The 22,873-nt window shown below is 44.9% G+C and overlaps 2 protein-coding genes across 3 annotated transcripts in view; both read right to left on the bottom strand.

Moving 5' to 3' along the window:
• Positions 1-5,063, bottom strand: part of SLC26A4 (solute carrier family 26 member 4) — a 50,282-nt gene extending 45,219 nt beyond the window's left edge. Inside the window, exons 1-3 of one of the 2 annotated variants that reach the window (XM_038562693.1) lie at positions 5,047-5,063; positions 3,721-3,887; positions 1,648-1,787 (exon numbers count right to left, since the gene is read on the bottom strand). In XM_038562693.1, the coding sequence (XP_038418621.1) occupies positions 1,648-1,787; positions 3,721-3,884 (304 nt within the window). In that variant the 5' untranslated portion in view covers positions 3,885-3,887; positions 5,047-5,063. Of the gene's footprint in view, positions 1-1,394; positions 1,485-1,647; positions 1,788-3,720; positions 3,888-5,046 lie in introns of those variants that run through there. The other variant, XM_038562694.1, reaches the window with a different exon arrangement.
• A 17,674-nt stretch (positions 5,064-22,737) lies between these two features.
• LOC119877226 (pendrin-like) overlaps positions 22,738-22,873 on the bottom strand; it is a 31,131-nt gene continuing 30,995 nt past the window's right edge. The window contains 1 exon segment of the mRNA XM_038562534.1: positions 22,738-22,791. Within this exon segment, the coding sequence (XP_038418462.1) occupies positions 22,738-22,791 (54 nt within the window).

A 22,873-nucleotide genomic window follows, 5' to 3' on the forward strand; every position in this document is an offset into this window, starting at 1 on the left:
AAGATGATTTTACTGAGATAGAAAAAGGCTTAATGGATTTCTCATTTATCTAACTAAGGGGTTAATAAATGTTTTCATGAAGATTAAATGAGATAATTGGCCAAAGCCTCAGCACAGTGTCTGGTACTTAATAAACCAAATTAAAAGTAGGATTAATTCTTAGGCAGCCTATGAAAATTTGGAAGATAGAGCTTGAAATATCATTTTTCACATATAAGGGTGATTCATCATCAATCCTCTTCACTAAATGTTTAGGAGACCATCTATTTTGTGCCAGTCTCTGTGCCGGGCACTAGCACAGTTCGATGGTTCCTGTCCCCCAGGAGTCACATGGTGTTGCTACGTCACAGCTTTTAAGAGTCCACTGTGCACGTGGGCACGTGGCATCATGGAACTTATGTGCTGCACAGTCCACCTCTGTGATTGAAAACACGGTTGGTCAGGCTGGAGCTGCACACTGGGGGCCACAGAACATCCTCCTCTGTGGAAATCTACTGGGCTTGCTCTGAGTAACCTTGAGAGCTCTATGGGCAAAGGCTGGCTCATGACATTGCTCATCGACTGTTGCTACTAAGTTTTGAAATGGTCCATTTTCAAGCCATCTTTCTACTCACATCCCCACCCAACTCTACTTCCCAACGTTTGACAATCTCAGACTTAACCTTCCCGGAAACTCCACTGTGGCAACTTGGCCTCCAGGAAGCCATTCCCAGAACCCTAAGGCTGGGTGGTGAGCCTCTAAGCTGGCTCACCTCCTAGGCCTTGAACCCCTGCCCCTGCCTGTGTTGAACTGTCATTACCCACTTTCCCACGGGACCATGAGCTCCTTGAGAGCAGGTGGTACATCTTATTCATGTCAGCATACCTAGTGCCTGGAGCATATCAGATGGCCCCTAAAATTACAATAAATAAATGAGACTTCTGCTTTCATGGTCCAGGGGCTTTGTAGAGTTGGAGGGATAGCAGAAGGAAGACAATGGGGATGGGAGACAGAGGAGAATGCTCATACTGCTCTTCACCAACTATGCAAACAGATTTCTAAGATGTTCATGGAAATATAAAGCCTGTTTAAAACAAAACACCTCTGTTAAGACATTTTGCCAGAGATTAAAATAAGAGGGTGGATTAAAAAAAGGAAGGAGGACAGAAAAAAATGCTATGTACAACACTCTAGGCTAAAAGACTTCCTTCACTTCCCCTTAAGCCACCTTCAAATTACAGGTCAAGACCCAAGTGTGGGATGCAAAATAATTTAATGGACAGCAATCATCATTTAAAAAATATAAGCAGAATAGAATAGGACAGAACGGAAACCATCAGAGTATATCGCTTGTAGTGAGGGTAAATATTATCTCACAAAACTTGAGGTAAGTGTGTGCAGATCTATTTCTTACTGTGAGTTGTGGTCAATAAAGGTTGGGAAGCCGCTGCTCAGATGCTAGGGCTCTCGCTGAAGCCATGAAGGGTTTCCCAGGAGGAGAACTCTAAGGAAGAGGAAAGAAGAGGCAAATCTGTCCACTAAGGGGCTCTAGAGGAAAGATGAAGATCTCGAACGGTAAGCAAACATTTGGTACAGCCTCCTGGGAGTCAGGAGCTGCTGGAGATTGTGACTCTCAATCCCTCGGAAGCCAATCCACCAACACCTACCTTGCAGCGTGCCCACTAGCCCAGTACTAACTCCCGAGATGATGTCGCTAAGCAGCCATTCCTTGATTCGGTATTTGGGGAGCCAGTCCAAGATGGGCAGGAGAGTCTTCAGCACACCAAGGCCTCTCTTCCTTGAACAACTGTCAAAAGGCAAGAAAAGTGGGTTTCCAATACCATCTCGGGCACGACCAATTGCAAAGCACAAAGTTTTGAGCAGGACTGGGCTGATCTTTACAACCGTTTGGAAAAAGAATAAGAATTGCATGGCAAATACCAACGCTGAAGCGCTTGCCATGCTTTTGCCAAGAACTCTATCTACCCTTATAAATGCCTGCAGTAGAAAACACAGGATTAAGTGTCGCCTCCCTCTCTCCCACCTTTGTAATCCTCTGAGAAAATATCCCCACACAAGGACCCATTTTCTAGACCAGCCACAGAACGATCAATGTGGAGTCTCTAAATGGAGATTAATTTTCAGACTTCTAACCCAGGCGCCTTCTCCTACTCCTTTTTTTTTTTTTCTTTAAAGAAAAATAAACACACTCTCTTTATTTTGGCAACACAAGCTTGGAGCCAGTTTATACAAAAATCTTAACATGATAAATGTACACTTTGCTGCGCCTTGCTATTTAGTATTTAGTATTTTCTAAATTCAGCACCCTTTAGATAAAAGGGGAAGAAATGTTAAGAGGGGGTGGGCATTATCCTCATTCAACTGATTATTTAAATTATGACACAATTGGAAATTTTGACTTTTTCATATTAAGGAATTATTTTTTAGGTGTGATAAGGTAACTGCTTTTTTTTTTTTTAAAGAGTCCCTAGACACATATACCGAAATATATACAGACAAAAAGATATGCTATAGGGGATGCCTGGGTGGCTCAGCGGTTTAGCTCCAGCCTTCAGCTCAGGGTGATCCTGGGGTCCCGGGATCGAGTCCCGCATCAGGCTCCTGGCTTGGAGCCTTCTTCTCCCTCTGCCTATGTCTCTGCCTCCCTCTCTGTGTCTCTCATGAATAAATAAAATAAAATCTTAAAAAAAAAGATACGGTATATAGGATTTGCTTTAAAAAAAAAAAAAAGTAGGGATGCCTGGGTGGCTCAGCGGCTGAGCATCTGCCTTCAGCTCAGGGTGTGATCTGAAGTCCAGGGATCGAGTCCCACGTCGGCCTCCCTGCAGGGAACCTGCTTCTCCCTCTGCCTGTGTCTCTGCCTCTCTCTCTCTCTCTGTGTCTCTCATAAATAAATAAAATCTTTTTTAAAAAATAGAATGAGGACAAGTGGGTGGAGAGAGATAGACTTGGTCGTTGAAGCGGAGTGATGGGTAAAAACATGGAGAGGGGGATCCCTGGGTGGCGCAGCGGTTTGGCGCCTGCCTTTGGCCCAGGGCGCGATCCTAGAGACCCGGGATCGAATCCCACGTCGGGCTCCCGGTGCATGGAGCCTGCTTCTCCCTCTGCCTGTGTCTCTGACTCTCTCTCTCTCTGTATGACTATCATAAATAAATTAAAAAAAAAAAAAAAACATGGAGAGGGTTTCATTATACTACTACGTCTACTTGTGTATATACTTATGTCCTATAATAAAAGATTCTTTGGGCCCCCCGTGGCTCAGCGGTTGAGCGCCTGCCTGCAGCCCGGGGTGTGATCCTGGAGTCCCGGGATCGAGTCCCATGTTGGGCTCCCTGCATGGAGCCTGCTTCTCCCTCTGCCTGTGTCTCTGCCTCTCTCTCCCTATGTCTCTCATAAATAATAAATGAAATCTTAAAAAAAAAAAAAAGATTCTTAAAACCAAAGAAAATCTGGCAGCAGGTGACAGTTGTCTAGCTCCTGTCGTGGTAGCTGGGCACAGGTGGCCCGTTGGCGGCTGGGGAGGACGCAGGGCTCCCTGGGGGTCCCGCTGCCCCAGGGAGGCCCGAGCCTGGGCGTACACTGGGCGCCGCTGGGTCCCAGCCCGCAGCCCGCGCCTCCCGGGGCGCCTCCCGGGGCGGAGAACGGTGGAGCCACCCGGCGAGCGGGAAGGCCGGCGGCCCGGCAGGCTGGCGACGTCCCCCGCGCCCCGGCCGCGCTACCTGCAGCCGCGGGCCAGGCTCTCCCGCAGCGTCTTGCGCTCCTGCAGGCGCCGCTCGTGCTGCTGCTGGAAGGCGAGCTCGCTGAACACCGGCCGCGACACCACGTAGCTGCAGCTGTACTCCGGGAGCGGGGGCGGCTCCAGCCGGCTGCGCGGCGCGTCCATGACCTGCGGAGGCGGGGGCGCCGCGGGGCCGGGAAGGAGCGGCCCGGCGGGGAGCAGGGGACCGCGCGTCAGCCGCCGCCCGGCGCCCCTGCGGCCGCCAGCCGGGGCCCGGCCGCGCACCTGCTGCTCTCGGCCCGTCCCCGCACCTGCTGCCCCCGGGGTCCCGCGGTCCCGTCGCCCGCACCTGCTGCCCTGCCGGGGTCCCGCGGTCCCGTCGCCCGCACCTGCTGCCCCGGGGGTCCCCGCCGGTCCCGTCGCCCGCACCTGCTACCCTGCCGGGGTCCCGGTGTCCCGTCGCCCGCACCTGCTGCCCTGCCGGGGGTCCCAGGGTCCCGTCGCCCGCACCTGCTACCCTGCCGGGGTCCCGGGGTCCCGTCGCCCGCACCTGCTGCCCTGCCGGGGTCCCAGGGTCCCGTCGCCCGCAGCTGCTACCCTGCCGGGGTCCCGGGGTCCCGCCGCCCGCACCTGCCGCCCTGCCCGGGGTCCCGAGGTCCCGGGATCCCGTCGCCCGCGGGACCCTGCTGCCCCGGGGTCCCGCGGTCCCGTCGCCCGCACCTGCTGCCCCGGGGTCCCGCGGTCCCGTCGCCCGCACCTGCTGCCCCGAGGTCCCGGGTCCCGCCGCCCGCACCTGCCGCCCTGCCCGGGGTCCCGCGGTCCCGTCGCCCGCACCTGCTGCCCCCCCGAGTCCCTGGGTCCCGCCCCGCACCTGCTCCCCTGCCGCCCCTCCCGGTCCGGGCTCCGCTCCGGCTCGACCCAGCCCCCCCCGCCGGCCGCCGGGGCGCTGTCCGCGTCCTGAAATCTCCCCCAAAGCCCGGCGGGAGCCCGCGCTCCTCTCGCGCGGCGCCGACCCAGGGCGCAGCTCCGGCCCCCGGGCTGGGCGTGAGACGTCAGGCCCCGGTCCCCGGTCCCCAGGCAAATTCCAGCGGCGGGTCGCCGTCCCGCCGGGGGCCGCGTCGGGGCAGGTGCAGTGCCCTGGCGCCGGCCCCCCGCCCCCCGCCCCCCGCCCCCCGACCCCGCAGACGAGGCCGCGGGGCCTGCCCTCCCGCCCGACCCCGCGCAGGGCCGGCCGCTGGCGGGGCTCCCGGGGCAGCGGGGCTCCCGGGGCAGCGGGGCGGGGCGGGGCGGGGCGGGGCGGGGCGGGGCGGCGGTCGGGCCGCCTCACCTGTTCCGGCCGCGGGCCCGCCGGGAGTGCCCCGGGCCGCCGCGCCGCCGCCTTTATAGCGTCGCACGGGGCCCGGACACGTTTTATTTATGGAGCAACAGAGACACCTGAGTCGGAAAGAGGGCCGCGGAGGCCGCCGCCCTTCCCCTCCCGCACGCTTCCCCTTCCCGGAGCGCGGAGGCCGGGGGCGCGGGCCAGGTCGGGGCGCGGGGGGCTCGGGCCGGGAGCGACCGCGGCGGCCCCCCCCCTGCTCCCAGGCGGCGCGGTCCCGAGGCGGCGGGCGGCGCTGGGGGTGGGGGGGTGGCTGCGGGGACTCGAGGGTTTACTCCGGGACTCTGGGCTCGTTGTGGCCGCACTTCTGCGGGCCTGTGTGCCGCCTCTCACGGCCGAAACCGAGGGGCTCGGGATGCTCAGCGCTGCAGCATCTGCCCCCGGCCCAGGGCGTGACCCCGGGTCCCGGGATCGAGGCCCGCGTCGGGCTCCCTGCTTGGACCCCGCTGCTCCCTCGGCCTGTGTCTCTGCCTCTCTCTCTCTCTCTCCTCTCTCTCTCTCTCTCTGTTTCTCATGAATAAATAAAATCTTAAAAAAAAAAAAAAACCAAGGGCCTCCCTTTCCTACCCCTGCTGACTCTGTGGTTCTATCTTCCTTCTCAGTCATCTGGGCAACTAAGGAAGGGATCGCGGGACTGGACAGGGATGGAGACTGGCAGGCAGTGGGGGGAGTGGGATCTGTCCTACCGCAGCAGGGTTCAGATCCTGCTGGGATGGATTCGCTAAAACTGACTGACGCACGTGAAGATGAAGGATGGGAGAGCTTCGTAGCTTGGTAAACGGGAAGACTATCCTGATTGTCAGTGCTCCGAAGTAAATACCCAAGCGACTGCAAAAGAGACTGTGGACCTTCTGGGCACAGCCTGCAGTTGCTTAGCTGGAAAATGCAGACCAAGACAATTCTTTAAACTCCAGGAAACAGAACTCCTCTGGGGAGAACCCTAGTGTAAATTCCCCGTAATTGTATTCCACACGGTGTGACCATGTGCATTTTTCTGATAAACGAGTCAACAGCTTTCAACAGATGCGCAAAAAACTTACTTGATCCTTAAATAGGGTTAAGGAGTGCCTGGCTGACTCAGTTGAAAGAGCATGCGACTCTTACTTAATCTCGGGGTCCTGAATTCAAGCCCTAAGCTGTTGAGTGTAGAGATAACTTCAAATAAGTAAAACGAATACACTTTAAACGAAGAACCGTTGAAGGGACCCAAAAAATAAAAATCAAGATCATGAACTTGAGAATCCTTATCCACTCACAGGGGAGGATTTGCTTGTACAGTTGACCCTTGAACAACACGGCTTTGAACTACACAGGACCACCCACCTATATGTGGAAATTTTCTCACGAGTACAGTACAATACTGTAAATGTGTTGTCTCTTATGATTTTCTTAACATTTTCCTTTACCTTCTTGTAAGAATACAGTGTATAATACGTAAGTAAGTCACAGATAATATTGACTGATGGTGTTACCTACGGCTAAAGCTTCCAATCAAGAGTAGGCTGTTTGGGGCAGCCCGGGTGGCTCAGCGGTTTAGCGCCGCCTTCAGCCCAGGGCGTGATCCTGAAGACCCTGAATCGAGTCCCACGTCGGGCTCCCTGCGGAGCCTGCTTCTCCTTCTGCCTGTGTCTCTGCCTCTCTCTCTCTCTCTCTCTCTCTCTCTCTGTCTCTAATAAATAAATAAATAAAATCTTAAAAAAAAAAAAAGAGTAGGCTGTTTGGGGAACCCCGGGTGGCTCAGAGGTTTAGCGCCACCTTTGGCCCAGGGCTTGATCCTGGGGACCCGGGATGGAGTCCCATGTTGGACTCCCTGCGTGGAGCCTGCTTTTCCCTCTGCCTGTGTCTCTGCCCTTCTCTCTGTGTCTCTCATGAATAAAGAAATAAAATCTTAAAAAAAAAAAAAAGTAGGCTGTTCGTAGCCAAGTTTCTGAAGAATCCTCCAGCTTACTGGAGGATTTTCAACTCCACAGGGTTTGGAACCTATAACACCCATGTTGTTCCAGAGTCAACTGTGTATACCATTGGTTCTTAACTAAGGGCTATCTTGCCCCTCAGGGCATTTGGTAATGTCTAGGACATTTTTGTTGTCACGCCTGATGGTATGCTATTGAAAACTAGTGGATGAAGGCCAGGGATGCTATTAAACATCCTATGATGGGGTTCGAAGGCCCTCTAAGGTTCTGTAGTTATTTAAAATATACTTCTTGGGGCACCTGGGTGGCTCAGTGGTTGAGCGGCTGCCTTTGGCTCAGGGCGTGATTGCGGGGGTTCTAGGATTGAGTCTCACATGGGGCTCCCTGCAGGGAGCCTGCTTCTCCCTCTGCCTGTGTCTCTGCCTCCCTCTCTGTGTTTTTTCTCATGAATAAATAAAATCTTTAAAAATAAATAAATATAAATGGAGCATCTCTCTCCAAACATATATTCATATATGTATGGTGTATAGGCATCGTATAGTATATGTGTATACAGTGCACGGGCATTTTCTGTAAGTGACACATTGTTGGACGTGTAACTCAACTACACTGAAATAGAGGCAAATATTTGTCTTAAAATTAATTCAGAATGTTTCTATTCTATACACCCTCACACCTAGCTTCGAGCTCCTTAAAACTCTCTCTCCTCCATGAACATTCCTTGATGCTCTCAGGCAGCATTAATCTAGTCCCTTTTCTGAATTCTCTTGGCCCCTTATCTGATTCTCTTTTAAGATGCCTTTTGCTATCTACCTTGGTATCCTGATTCTGTTTTCATACAAGTCTTATCTCCCTCTCTAGACCAAAACTTCTTCTTTTGGGAGAGCAAAACTTTTGAAGGCAAGTACTATGCTTCCCTCAACCATCATTACCTTCTATGGTGTTTTCTAAGCAGATATACTCATACCCCAAACATATTTCTTTAAAAAATGAAAACTTAAATTATATATTGGTCTACAACTTTTTAAAAAAAGTTAAGTCTATGTCACTCATATCTTCCAGGGGAGTATATGGGGATTTTTCCTTTCGTCAATGGCTGCCTGGGATTTCATATCATCAGTTCATATAATTGGTTCCATGGTCGCTCATCTAGGTGACTCACAATTCTTAGTTTATTTGGACGCTCTATGCAAATACAGATATAACCCACATCCCACTCTGAAACTTCTGCTCCCTGTTACATGCTCTTTTGAACACTTGCAGTCTGGGCCAGTCAGCTCTGCGGACCACTCGTATCGGAACTTAGTGGTGGTTTGGTGGTGGTGGTAGTGATCAAACAAATAAGGAGTGGGGTAGAGATGTCAGAAGGACACAGGAGAGAATAGACTATCAACTTACACTAGAAGGCAAAGTAGCTTCCCTCGGAGAATAGAATTATTCTTTGAACCGCATCTTTCTATATAAGAATTTGGTTTAATAATCATCACACTGTAGTAAGTGCTGCCTGTACTTAAAGACATTGTTTTCTTCTGTTAAATGCCTTTTCCTTTTTTTTAAAGATTTTTTTTTCTTACCTTTTTCTTTCTTTTTTTTTTTTTTACAAACCCATGTGTTGAGAGGTGACTTTTAATAGATCGCAGCAAGGGAATCTGCTCTGCTACCTGTGAAACCCCAAAACAGAAGCAGGTTGTGTACAAAGGGATGTATTCATTTATTTGAGAGACAGAGTGAGGGAGCAAGAGCAGTGTGGTGGGGGAGAGAGGCAGAGGGAGACTCCTTAAGTAAACTCCCCACTGAGCACAGAGTGGGGGTAGAGGAGACTTGATCCCAGGACCCCAAGATCATGACCTGAGCCAAAATCAAGAGCCCTTGGCTCCAACAAGTGAGCCACCCAGGTTCCTTTTAAATGCCTTTTCTAAGAAAGAAAGAAATGGTGCATGGACAGAATGGCATCTCCCTTACAGGTTTCTATAAAAGTAGAGGATTGCTTTTCTCATAGGTCTGAATTTGGTTGTCTTTTAAACAGTGAGGAGTAGGATGTGATCACAGCTTGCTCTCCCTGTCAATTTACTTGTTATATTAAACACCTCAAATAACTCATTTAGGCTTTACCAACCAAGCTTCACCTGGTTTACACAGAGGTGGGTGGTTCTTATTTATCAGAATTTAATCATTTCCAGGACTTCTTTCCAAAGAGATAATGCGTCACCTCAAAATAAATGTTAGACAATGTTATTGCTACTTTCCAGCACTTATTTAGTAGTTAATGCTGATTTAAAATGCATTTCTTGGGCAGCCCGGGTGGCTCAGTGGTTTAGCGCCGCCCTCAGCCCAGGGCCTCATCCTGGAGAGCTGGGATGGAGTCCCATGTCGGGCTCCCCACAGGGAGGCTGCTTCTCCCTCTGCCTGTGTCTCTGCCTCTCTATGTGTCTCTCATGAATAAATAAATAAAATATTTAAAAATAAAATAAAATGCATTTCTTATTTACCATTTAGGTATTTGAAGTGTAAGACAAACTATTAGAGCTACATACTCACTATTAGAGCTACATACCCGTTCATTCATTCATTCATTTGTTCATTCAAGGATTTATTAAGAATTGATTAGTGCCGTCCATGGATATAATGATGAACAAAAAAAGAAGCATAGAAACTGGTCTCATAACTGGGTGCAGCAGACATTCATCAAATAGTCACAAAATGTATACATTATTTTACATTGCTGATTCTTAAATGCACATTTTTCACATTTTATTAGGACTCATCTTATAATTGATTGTATCCTGTAGTTCAAAGAGTAGAACTTTTTTTGCCCTTTTTTTTTTTTTGCAGTTTTTTACTTTTTCTGGTCCAGAGGGCAAATTTATGATGTAAATTCTTACTTTCTTCTCTTCAATTTTTAAATTCTCTAATCAGAATAAGTGCAAACTACTGGAAATGTGCAAATAATGTCCCAAAATCTGGTTTCAGGAGAAACCTCAATTTTGATGTTTATCATCTTCTACTTTTGAATTGTAATGTGTGTAGCTCATTTATTATTTTTTTCTGTAGAATTGAATTGAGTCACTTCTGTTTGGAGGCAGTGTTTGGAACTCACTGTTGTTCACATTGCAAAGAGAAACACTGTTCACATCTCAGGCTGGTGTTGGTGATCAGTAGAAAGTCTGAAAAAATCAGCTGCCTGGGAAAGTGGCCATTTTCGCTGGGAAAATCAAGTCTAATCCTGAGCACTTATTTTCATTTTGCTTGTTGACTTTCTCGACAATAGATGCTAAATTTCTGCCATATTTATATGTAAAGAGAACTTTCACTTACCTTTATGATCTCTCCTCTGAACAACTGATTGAGCTTCCTTTCAATAACCATACAATTTCATATTCAATAATTCTACATTTGTTCCCTGATTGTTACTTTTTCCCCCTCTCCAGATACAAGATATGCTGCTTGAAGACAAAAATCATATGGATATGTCTTTTATACAACTAAATGCCTATAAGTGGACAAGTTAAAAATATATTAAAATAGAAAAGAGCAATCACTTCCTTTCATATTGCTCCAGATAATCACTGTTAAACTTTGATTATTTCCTGCTTGTCTTTTTTTTGTTTGTTTCCTATCTGTAGTCTTCTTTTGTATCTCTACACAGTACCTTGGCAAATCATGATGATGTAATAGGAAATGAAGAAATACTTGTGACATTATTGATTGGTTGATCTTTAATGAGGTAATCTTGAGAAATTGTTAGATAGGAATGAAACTAAAAAACTGAGAATCCACGCTTTAAAAAAAAATAATTCTTTCTAAGACTGTGTGGCCATGCATTCTAATTTAAAACAACTTTCAGGGACACCTGGGTGGCTCAGCAGTTGGGTGGCTGCCTTCTGGTGCAGTTGTGATCCTGGTATCCAGGATCCAGTCCCACATCAGGCTCCCTGCGAGGAGCCTGCTTCTCCCTCTGCCTATGTCTCTGCCTCTCTCTCTCTCTCTCTCTCTCTCTCTCTCTCTCTCGTCTCTGCCTCTCTCTCTCTTTCTGTGTCTCTCATGAATAAATAAATAAATATTAAAAAAATAATAAAACAACTTTCAGTGTCACTAAAAATGTTTTTTTATATAATTCTATAATGTCTCAGATAGTAAAGGAAGAACCACATTCTTTAATATGAGTCCAAATTTGACATGTTGGAAATTTGTCCCTCAATAGTATGAAATTTTAAAGTTATCCTTGCACATTTTGTCCTGTGGTTTCTCAGTAGAGAGAGAAAAGAGAAAATTAAGGAATGTGGCGTGTTGTTGAGTAGGATGTTTAGGTATTCCATTCACTCATTCATCTACCCATCCATTTATTCATTCATTTGGTGAGTATTTATTGAACTCCCCCTACATGTGTCGGACCCCATCCTAAGTGTTAGGGATACAGTGAGCAGGTCTGATAAAGTTCCTGGCACCAAAGAATTTCTACTCCCATGGGGGAACAGTAACTATAAGCAAATACATAAATCAGATAATATTCTAGTTGTGATGAAATCTATGGGAGAAATAAACAGAATGATGTCACGTGGAATTGCTGATGGGGAAAATGCACAACGCAGAGAGTGGGGGAGGACTGCTTTAAACGAGGTGATGTCATCGGAAGAGAGATCTGAAAGATGAGGAGACAGCCTTCCTGGAAAAGGAACAGCAGATGCAAAACCCTGAGTCAGGAAAGAGCAGGCTATGCTTGGGAAATGAAAATGAAGGCAGGTGGCTGTAACCCAGGAAAGTCAGATCTAGAGATAGCAAACTGGGAGCCCTCCGCAGTAGTATGCAGCAATTACACACAGGCATTTTGGGAGGGGAGGAACCGACAAGGCCAGATAAAAGGGCCAGCGCCAAGCCCTTGAGAGGTCATAAAGGAGAATGAAAGACCTCTTTTCTTCTGTAAGATGCAGATGATCCTTGGATTCAGGTGGCTAGGAAAAAAAAAATCTCGAATACTTTGACCTCTTGGGGGGATGAGGGTAACAGGGTGACAGGCATTAAGGAGGGTACCTGATGGGATGAGCACTGGGTGTTATTACGCAACTGATGAGTCACTAAACTCCACCTCTGAAACTAATAATACAATATATGTTAATTAGTTGAATTTAAATAAAATAAAATACCTTGAACTCTTTGGAGAACTATTTTCTGAATAGTTGTGCTGGTAGCTGTGTTTTTAAATGACACGTATAAAAGGGAAAAAATTTAGTATTTAGAATTTATTCAATTGTTTCTAATTACTGCATGTATGACTAATAACTTTACTTTTGGGGGGCTGATGGTGCCTTACACTCAGTAGGTTCTCCTCAGTAGTTAAGATAACTCGTGTTAGATCTGAGCAGACATTGATCCAGCCAATGACTCTAACTGCTTTTGGTAGAAAACAACAGCATATTATCTGGGACAGTTTACCTTTCTTTTTTTCTGGCTGGCTGATCGCTACTTTGCTTTACTAAAAAAATGGTTTTTAAAATTATTTATACTCCCTCTATTGAACTACAAATTAGTAACAACACAATTAATCCTAGAATCTGCGAATTCTTCATTAAAAAGCAAGCCTTAAATATCGAGAGAGAAAGCCTATCATACAGAAAGGGACAGATTGGTAAGATGAGCAGAGAAGGAAGATGAGGGAGGTTGAAGACAAAGAATCAAAGGACTGGGAACGGGGATCCCTGGGTGGCTCAGCGGTTCAGTGCCTGCCTTTGGCCCAGGGTGTGATCCTGGAGTCCTGGGACCCAGTACCACATCGGGCTCCCTGCATGGAGCCTGCTTCTCCCTCTGCCTGTGTCTCTGCCTCTCTCTCTCTCTCTCTCTCTCTCTCTCTCTCTATATATATATATATATATATATATATATATAATGAATAAATAAATAAAATCTTTAAAAAAAAAAAAAAAAGGACTGAGAACAGGGTGGAAATTTATGGCATTATTTCCACTGAATGTGCCATATTACCCAGTGTGGTATGACTTGAAAACTGAACTGCTTTTGAGCAGAAGAATTTCCTTAAGGTGGATATTGTTATTCCCATTTTACAGATGAGGAAGTACACATAGAAAGGTTAAGTAAGGGATCCCTGGGTGGTGCAGCGGTTTAGCGCCTGCCTTTGGCCCAGGGCACGATCCTGGAGACCCGGGATCGAGTCCCACGTAGGGCTCCCAGTGCATGGAGCCTGCTTCTCCCTCTGCCTATGTCTCTGCCTCTCTCTCTCTCTCTCTCTCTCTCTCTCTCTGACTATCATAAACAAGAAAAATTAAAAAAAAAGAGTTGAACAAAGCTGATGGATACAAAATTATCTAATAAAATCGATTATGAAAAAAAAAAAAAAGAAAGGTTAAGTAATTTGCCCAAGATCACACAGTTTGGCTGACCTGGAATGTGAACCCAAGCAGTTTGACTCCAAAGCTGACCTTTTTTAAATTCCACCTTCTTCTGGAGAAAGAGCTTACCTCTGGAGAGCTTTGGCCTTGTCGGTTCCTCTCACCACTATATCTTGAATTTCTAGTCCTATCTTCTCCATTCATCCTAGGCTTCATTCATGGTCCCTCTGCTAGGTTTCAGTGTTTAACTCCTCTCTTTGTTGTTGTTGTTGTTGTTGTTTTTTAAGATTTTTTATTTATTTATTCATAGAGACACAGAGAGAATGAGAGGCAGAGGCACAGGCAGAGGTAGAAGCAGGCTCCATGCAGAGAGCCCGATGTGGGACTTGATCCAGGGTCTCCAGGATCACGTCCTGGGCTGCAGGCGGCACTAAACCGCTGCGCCACCGGGGCTGCCCTAACTCCTCTCTTTGGATATAATATTTTAAAGTGTGATATGCACGGACAATAGATAGTAGGGGGTACTAATAAAGTTGATAGATAGACATGAACATGGAAGGGAACCCGAAATGATTAATAGATGAAAAAAAAAAAAAAGGCAAGGTGAAGGAAGTGTGTATAGCATGCTCATAGTCATATCAAGGAAAGGAATATACATTTGTGTATATTAGTCAGAGTCCAAGCAACAAAGCATAAGACCTGAAAGACAGTTAATAAAGGGACTGTTTATAGAAGTGTGGGCAGGTCATGGAAAATCAACAAGGCAGTGGTGAAGCACCCAAGGGCTAGCTGACGGGAGCTGTCAGCTGTCTCCTGTCTGAGAAGACAGCTGCCAGCATTTCTAGCCTGAGGGAAGAGGAGGTGGGAGCTCTTACCACAACCCTGAGGGTAGGAGAGGGCCAGCTGCCCAGCAGGAACTGTGGCCCTTAATAAAGGAATGGAAGCAGGCCAACAAGGAAGAAGCTTGGGGAATAAATATCCAGATTTCTCCGCTTCCTTACCTCTCATCTTTTGCTGGTTGGATCTTCCCCACCCCTTCTTTCTCCATTGCCCAAAATCTACTGGAAGAAGCCAGACAGCTAAGGAGCCAGACAGTTTGTTCATTTGCTCATACGGTCAGTCCTCAGGGCACAGAGCAGAGTAGAGAAAGAATAGTGAGGGGTGAATTGACAATATCTCCTTATATAAACAGAGTACTTAAAAAAAATAAAAAATAGAGTATTTCTAGAAAGACTCATCGGAAACAAGGTTCTGATGGAAGCAAGGGACTTTTTAAACAATACATTTTATTTTTAGAACAGTTTTTGATTCACAGAAAAACTGAGAGGATAGTATGGAAGAGTGACCATATACCGTATAGCCTGTTTTTCCTATTGGCACCTAAAATTTCTATGGTATACTTGCCGCATTAAAAACAAACAAACAAACAAACAAACAAACAAACAAACAAACCAATATTGAGGGCAGCCTCAGTGGCTTAGCGCGGTTTAGTGCCGCCTTCAGCCCAGGGCATGATCCTGGAGACTGGGATCGAGTCCCGCGTTGGGATCCCTGCATGGAGCCTGCTTCTCCCTCTGCCTGTGTCTCTGCCTCTCTCTCTCTCTCTCTCTCTTTCTCATGAATAAATAAATAAAATCTTTAAAAAATATATTGATACGTTATTATTACCTAAAGTCAACGGTTTGTTCAGATTTCCTTAGTTTTTACTAGATGTTAGTTTTCTGTTCCAGGATACCACATTACATTTCTTGTTTCCTTAGGCTCTTCTTGGCTGTGACAGTTTCTCAGACTTCTTTTGTTTTTGATGACCTTGACATTTTTGAGGGAATCCTGGTTAAATATTTTGTAGGATGCTTCTGAATTGGAATTTATCTGATTTTTCTCAGACTAGTGTTATGCTTTTTGGGGGGAGGAAAACCATACAGGTCAAGAGCTATTTTTATCATATCAAGGATACACAGTATCAGTATGACTTATCATTGTTGATACAGTATTGACCTTGGTCACCTGGATAAAGTAGTGTTTGTTAAGTTCTCCACTGTAAAGTGACTCTCTCTCCCCCTACGTCCTTTCTATAATCTCTTTGAAAGAAGTCACTATAAGCTGGCCACACTTAAAGAGTGGGGAATTACCTCCATCTTCTTGAGGGTGGAGTTATTTATATAGATAACTTAGAAGTCTTCTGTAAGAGAGATTTGTGTCACCCCCCCCTTTATTAATTTATTCAATTATTTATGTCAGTATGGAATCATGACTTTTTTTACTTTGTATTAGAATCTAATACTACTTTATTTTGTTGATCAAATTATTCCAGCTTTGACCTTGAAAGCTCTTTCATTTGGCTCCCAAATGTCCTTATCAATGTAGGGTAGTTTTTGTTTTTGGAGTACTTCCTTACTTTCTGTCATTGTAAGGTGCTCTAGGTTTCCTCCTCCTCCTCCTCCTCCTCCTCCTCCTCCTCCTCCTCCTCCTCCCCTCCTCCTCCTCCTCCCCTCCTCCTCCTCCTCCTCCTCCTCCTCCTCCTCCTCCTCCTCCTCCTCCTCCTCCTCCTCCTCCTCCTCCTCCTTCTTCTTCTTCTTCTTCTTCTTCTTCTTCTTCTTCTTCTTCTTCTTCTTCTTCTTCTTCTTCTTCCTCTGTTTAAGTAATCTCTACACCCAGCATGGGACTCAAACTCGAGTCACACACTCTATTGACTGAGCCAGCCAGGAGCACCTTCAGGCTTATCTTGTATATTTTCTATACCAGTCTTTGGATCTGCCAATTCTCTAAGGAAACCCACACAATTCCTTTTATTGGGAAACAGTATTAGAAACTAAGATGTGGGCTGTACATGTGCTCATTGCTGCTGGGATGTCATTGCTGATAGAGCAAAGAAATACATGTGTGTATTAAGAAATACTATGATATAACATTTTCTATATTATGTATATAAACATATCTATAGTACTTCTATACGTAACCATCTGTATCTCTCTTAAGCTTAACATAAGTTCATACTAATGAAGAAACTTATTTTTTGCCCTATTAATGTCTTTTTTTTTTTTTTAATTCATGAGAGAGAGAGAGGCAGAGACACAGGCAGAGGGAGAAGCAGGCTCCATGCAGAGGGCCTAATGTGGGACTTGATCCCAGGTCTCCAGGATCACACCCTGGGCTGAAGGCGGCGCTAAACTGCTACCCCTGAAATGCCCTATTAATATCTTAATAGTTGTGGATTACTAGATGAAAAAGTTCTATTGAAAAGGTGCATACATATAAAAACCTTGTGAATCAAGGAGGGGGTGCCTGGGTAGCTCAGTCAGTTGGGTGTCTACCTTCCGCTCAGGTCATGATCCGGAAGCCTGAGATTTAGCCCTGCATCAGGCTCCTGCTTAGCAGCCTGCTTTTCCCTCTCTGTCACTCCCCCTGCTTGTGCTTTCTCTCTCTCAAATAAATAAATAAAATATTTTAAAAAAACAAAAAAGAAAAGTCCTAAAAGCTTGCTTCCTGCTGAGAAGGTACACTCTGAAGCAGAAGAAAACTCATTTACTAAAAATAAAATAAAACATATTAGGGGAAAAATATATTGGGGCAACTGGGTGATTAGAATAACTCATGTGAATTATTCTTCCATAATGATCCTCCTATAGATTTGTATGTTGCATGAGGACCTCAACATAGTCAAAATGGAATTAATTATCTTCTTTCAGACCCATTCTGAATCTGCTGCTTTTCCTGAATTTCCCATCTTTGTGAATGGCTCCCATCCATTCAGTTGCCCAAGGCAGAAACTTGGGACAACTCTTGATTCTGTCTTCCTTGTTTCCTTTGATGTCATTCTACTTGTCAAGTCCACATTTTTAAGTAACTCCTAGTTCCTCCAGTTTTTTCCATCTTCACAGCTATGGCCTGGGTTTAGGCCAGGGGTGCCCCCAGGCAATAGTCCCCTCCTAGTTCTCCCTGCTTCTCTTCTTGTGCTACTCACAAGTTATTCATCAAAGCAGCCAACAACAGTTTTAAAAATGGGTATCTGGTCAGGTTTGTCCTTACCTTAAAATTTCTCAAAATGGCTCTTCATCATCCTCTTCTATCCACCCATGGTTTTGAGTGAGCGCTCCTCTCTGCCTTGGAGGCTTGCTTCTTCCTCTGCTTGGGACTCTTTCTCCCTTTCCCCATCCTTAGCTTCAGTCTTGGCTTAGTTGCCCTTTTCATGGAGCCTTGCCTAATAGCCAAAGGCCAGGGTCTTTGTTCTTCCTACATAGGTCATTAGCACTGTCTCTCTCTCTCTTAAGTAGGCTCCATGCCCAACGTGGGGCTTGAACTCATGACTCTGAGATCATGAGTGGCTTGATCTAATGAGCCAGCCAGGTTCCCCTTGGCACTCTTCATATGCATGCACTTACCACACTGAAGGGTACTTGTCTGAATCCATTATTAGGCTCTAACCTCCTCAAAGGCAAAGGCTTTATCAGGAGTGCAGTGGAGTCAGACTATCTGAAGCTTCAGTTGTCCAGAACCTGGCTCTGTCATTTTCTACTTGTGGGCAGTTACTTTTCTTCCCTTTGGTTCCATGTCTTCACCTTTAAAATAAGATTGTATGAGAAGAGTACCTACCTAACTCATGATGTTGATGTGGGAATTAAATGCAACGCCTGGCACATAGTAAGCCCTTGATAAACGTTAGCTATTATAATTGAGTTTTGGAACCTGGGGAGTAGTTCGAGTTAGATCCTGGTGTATTTTGAGCTTCATTTCAAAAAAAGGTACGTGAGTGTATGTATATATGTTATTTGATGTTGCCAGGAATAGCTAATTTATCTGTTCAAAATTTTCTTCCTAGCACGCTCTTCTTGAGTCATGGATTTTGGCTTATAAGTAAGCTAAAGGTTGTTCATTGGGAGAACGGCCAGAAAAAACTTATCCCACGGCTTTTGAATCACATGTTGAACATAATCCTGGCATCACAAGCATCAAGCTGCCTTCTGTTTCTAATCATTTTTCTTTCTAATTTAGTTTCTCCCACCAAAAGGGATTATAATTGATTTTCATTGCAGAGTCCATGGAAGATGTCACAAGATGTAAAGGCAATTATTTTCAAGTAGATGGAACCCATATTTGCTGAGCGTCACCACGGCTCTGTCCCAAATGCTAAGCAGTAGCAATACTTCTCTGGCTTGCGACGATGTGCACTCATCTGAGGAAACTGGCATAGGTCTTGGCTAAGAGACTTCTTCTTTCTTCTCACCTACACCTCTGACATTCTTAAAAAAACAACAACAAAAAAACAACAAAAAAAGCAAAACCAAAAACAGAAACAAAAAACGCAAGTGGTAGCATCTTATTTATGAAAGCCTCTCCAAGAACATACTGGTCAGTGGTCTGGCCCTAGAAGGCTTGAATCCAGGTCCTATCTCAAAATAGACTTGCCTCAGGGAAAATCACTTCTTCTAAACTACACTTCCCTTCCTTTCATCTCTTTACTTCTCAATAGCTCCCCTCCTCCCTTTCTCTAACCTGCAGAAAACCTCCCTCTTTTTGAGTTCCCATCTTCTGCTCTTTCACTCATTCTTACCATTTCCTAAACCTAGGCATTTTTCCTGCTTTGAAACTCCTATAAAAAGAGGGGAATCTGGAAATGATTTTTGTCAACATGAAAGCCAATATATTGTAAAATAATAAACATTTACAAAAAAAATTGCAAAACACAGCAAAGAACACATTTGACATCATCTTTAGATGTGCCAATTCCTTTTGGATTTGTGTGTTTAACCCCCAGTAGAAGTAAATTTCTTGAGGGCGGAAGCTTATCTCTGTGATTCTGGGTGTGTTTCCTGGTCAATCTCACAAAAAGAAGGAAGTAATAATCATTCTTCACATTGTTGTGATGATTAAGTATAGTGAGAGAATTTTCTACACCACAGTAAAGTGCTCCTGTCTTTCTTTGGTTTTGAGGGTCTCCTCCACTGGGAAAGGACACGCAGCATGGATTGGGAGTGTGGATTCTGGGTTTGAAGTCCCTGCTCAGCAGTTCCCTAAGGAATTCAGGAAACATACTTCATCTCTTCATGTCTCATTTTCCTTGCCTGCAAATTGGGAATGATAATGGTCTTTACTTCATAGGTTCTTGCAATAATTAAATGATGCGGGTAGGTAAAGCAATTAGAACCTAGCACGTGGGAGGACTTGACAAATGTTGGCCGCTCTTATTAGCATAATGCTCAGTGTAGAGTAGGTGCCTAAAAATACTTAGGATGAATTGGAAACAAATTCACAGTGTGGTCCTTTTAATAAGCAGATCAGCTGGGGTAACCTTGATTGCTACCCAATGGTTGTCTTCTTTTTATTTAGTTTGCCAATTTATCTTACACCTGGGCCTTGTAAACCATTTGATGGACCAGTTCAAATTGCATTCGGGTCATAAAAATCAAAAATTGTTTGGAAGACAAAAGCCAGAAGGAATTAGTAAGTGGAATTATAATCAAATAGGAAAGGTGTTTAACGTGGGTGAAGGAGAGATTCCCACCGGTATACATCTTATTTAAAATCTTAATTAGAGTTCTGGAAAAGGCAAGTCATATGCTAATGTAGATGTTAATATAATTACTTTGGGACAAATGGAAATGCTAATACGGGCTGAGGACCAATATAAAGAAATCTAAATAAGGCTTTTTTTTCTTCTAAAGAGCTCATAATATATTATAAACAATCTCATTAATCTGGATCTAAACATTTCCAGAAAAGTAGAATACAATTGTTCACCTCAGTAATATTGCTTTCTTTTCAAAATTTTTTTTTAAAATTTTGATTTAATTTTGTTACAGTAGGAAGAATAAGATAAATAGCAATCCTCAGGGCCCTTCCCCCGGTTCCCCTCTCCTAAAGGGAACCACTTTTCAAATCCTGTAGGCTGATTCTTTCATGTGTATGTCCACATCTCTAAATCATATTCATGCATTTTTAGGTTTTTTGTTTTTCGGTTCTTTGTTTTTTTTCCATTTTTCTCACCAGGTGGAGATGAGGATTTAGCACTCTTTCCTGTGTTCCCCACTAATGCCAAAGCCCTGTAGAGCAAGTTTCTCCACCTCCTGAGGACAGGGGCATAATTTTGGCTAGATTTATAGTGACTATTCACATTATTATAATTCTATTTTCTATTCACAAGGGAGCTATGTGGTAAGCTGCTATTATTTTTTATGTTCTGGACTTATTTTTCTGGTGACCCTTAATTTCAGTTGTCTTGGTTTTTTTGTTTATATTGTGTTATTTGCTTAGCTTTCTATGACCGCTAACACACTCACTACCGTAACCCCAAACCCTCCTCCAGTGAAACTGATGTTTCCTTTCAGTATGTTCATTATGTTCCATATGTTCATTTGCATCAAGCATTTAATTAACCTCATCTTGAAAAAGCCTCTCACAGGGTCACCTGAAGAGCTTCACAGCTAGAAATCTGCCTTTCCCATCATCCTGTGCTTTTTCCCATCTGTGCTCTGAGCACATATCCTTTCCTTGGTTCCCATCTTCCTCTTCCTTGGTTTACTCATCCTTTAGGTGGAACACATCCTCTATCCACCTGCTTCCCGGTGAAAAGATGGGTGGGAGGTTAAATTTTTGAAAACTTGCAAGCCTGGAAATGTCTTTTATTCTATACTCATACTTGATGTATAACATGACTGGGTATAGGATTCTGGGTTGGAAATAATTTCCTGTCAGAATTTTGAAAGCACTGCTCCACTGTCTTTATCATGTTCTAGCATCCCTTTGGAGATCTGAACTCATTCAGATCCCTTTTAACTGGTGAAACAACAAAAACTGAACAGAGTAAGTTTTAAGATTGAATGGGTTTTTATTAGTCCATTCCTAAATTGGGTGGCATCCCATCTAGCAAGTAGAGGGGAGCTCCAAGAGGCTGCAGGAAGGGAAAAGGTTTGAAGGTAGAGAGGGAGCAGATGAAAGGAAATTATGAGCAAATGATCGATCCATTGTTTTAGGGCAAGGTCACTCTCCAAGGGGAGTGGGGGTCTATCAGTAACTACCCAGTTCTGACCAGGAGATTTCCATGTGGACTGGTTAAAGGTTACATTTCTGGGGACTTGAAACTGCAGTTAGGTTAGGTATCAAGTGTTTACAGATTTGGGGCTTTAGCCTAAGTGACGCCATTTTGGACCTGGTTTTCTTTTAAACAGCTTTCTCCCCAGAAACTTGTAGAATCTTCTCTTTGGACTTGGTTCAGTGGTGTGGCTCTATTTTCAGGTGCTGTGCGGGGGATTTGGTGGGCTCTTTTCCTACTTTTTTCTAAGGGCTCTTTGTTACTTTCTTAAAAAAATCTGTTTGGGGCACCTGGGTGGCTCAGTGTTGAGCATCTGTCTTTGGCTCAGGTTGTGATCTCGGGGTCCTGAAATGGAGTCCTGAATCAGACTCCCCACAGGGAGCCTGCTTCTCCCCCTCTGCCTGTCTCTGCCTCTCACTGTGTCTATGAATAAACAAAATCTTTAAAAAAAACTTACAGCTTCTAATTCTGATTTTGTAGATGGGCTGAAATAAGAATTCATGGCTTCTCTGAAGACAGTAAAGGTTTAGTTATTATTTTTATTTTTTAATGTACATTTCTTCTTCCTGTATGCTTTCTATTTTCACCACATTTTTTTTTTCTTCTGTTTGTTTTTTGGTCTCTATGTTTTCCTATTAGGGGCTTTTCTCAGATCTCCTCATGCTTCAGTGCCTGCTCTTACTTCAAGTCAGGGCCTCTGAGCTGCCTGGGAGCTCTAAGTGGGTGTGTAATCCCATAGGGTGAGCTGGCTGTTTTGTGGGAAACCCCTGATGTCATCATCCTTGTCAACATCATTAGGTCTTTATCTTGGGTCTAATAGATTCCCGTCTGGAGAAACATTTGTTTGGTCTTCTACTTGGAAGGAAGAGACTAGCTGCTATCATTCTGGGTTGAGCAAGTTCTGCAGTGTAGTATGCAGATGTCATCTACTTAACTCTTCTCTTTTTTATTAGACACTCCACTCTCCTTTCCCCTCTTTAAAGATGAAAACTGTTGTGTACTGGGGTGAGGGAGGCCCATCACCCAGGAATCTGCAGGGAGAGAGGGGCATCTAGAGACTGTCCTCTTTTGTCAGAAGGGGCCAGCCAATTCTCAAGCCCTGATGATTTGGTGGCTTCAACGGACAGCTTTTCCCTCTGAGGAAACAATTCCTTCTTCATCAGTTATAGTAAGTCAGTACCACATGTTCATTGGCTCTGAAGCTTTTACAAAGTTTCTTGTCATGCTCACTTTATCCCTGTAGTTTCATGCCTTAAAAAACTGCCCTTCCTTTAGTATCTATGCAGTTTAGGAGAGAGTAAAAGCCTGTGTTCAATCGGCTATTTTTTGCAATTCTGCTTTCTCTAGGGTGAAAATCCTACATCTGATATTTTCTAGCATTTGGAGGAGTTTTGTAGTTAGTTGCCTTCAACTGGAGAAAAACCAAAGACGGCATACTTCTGGGCATGCTAAGCTCGGAGTACCAACTCCCTTTCAATTCTGAAATGTACAAT

The sequence above is a fragment of the Canis lupus genome, chromosome 18, assembly GCF_011100685.1.
Source record: "Canis lupus familiaris isolate Mischka breed German Shepherd chromosome 18, alternate assembly UU_Cfam_GSD_1.0, whole genome shotgun sequence".
NCBI lineage: Eukaryota > Metazoa > Chordata > Mammalia > Carnivora > Canidae > Canis > Canis lupus.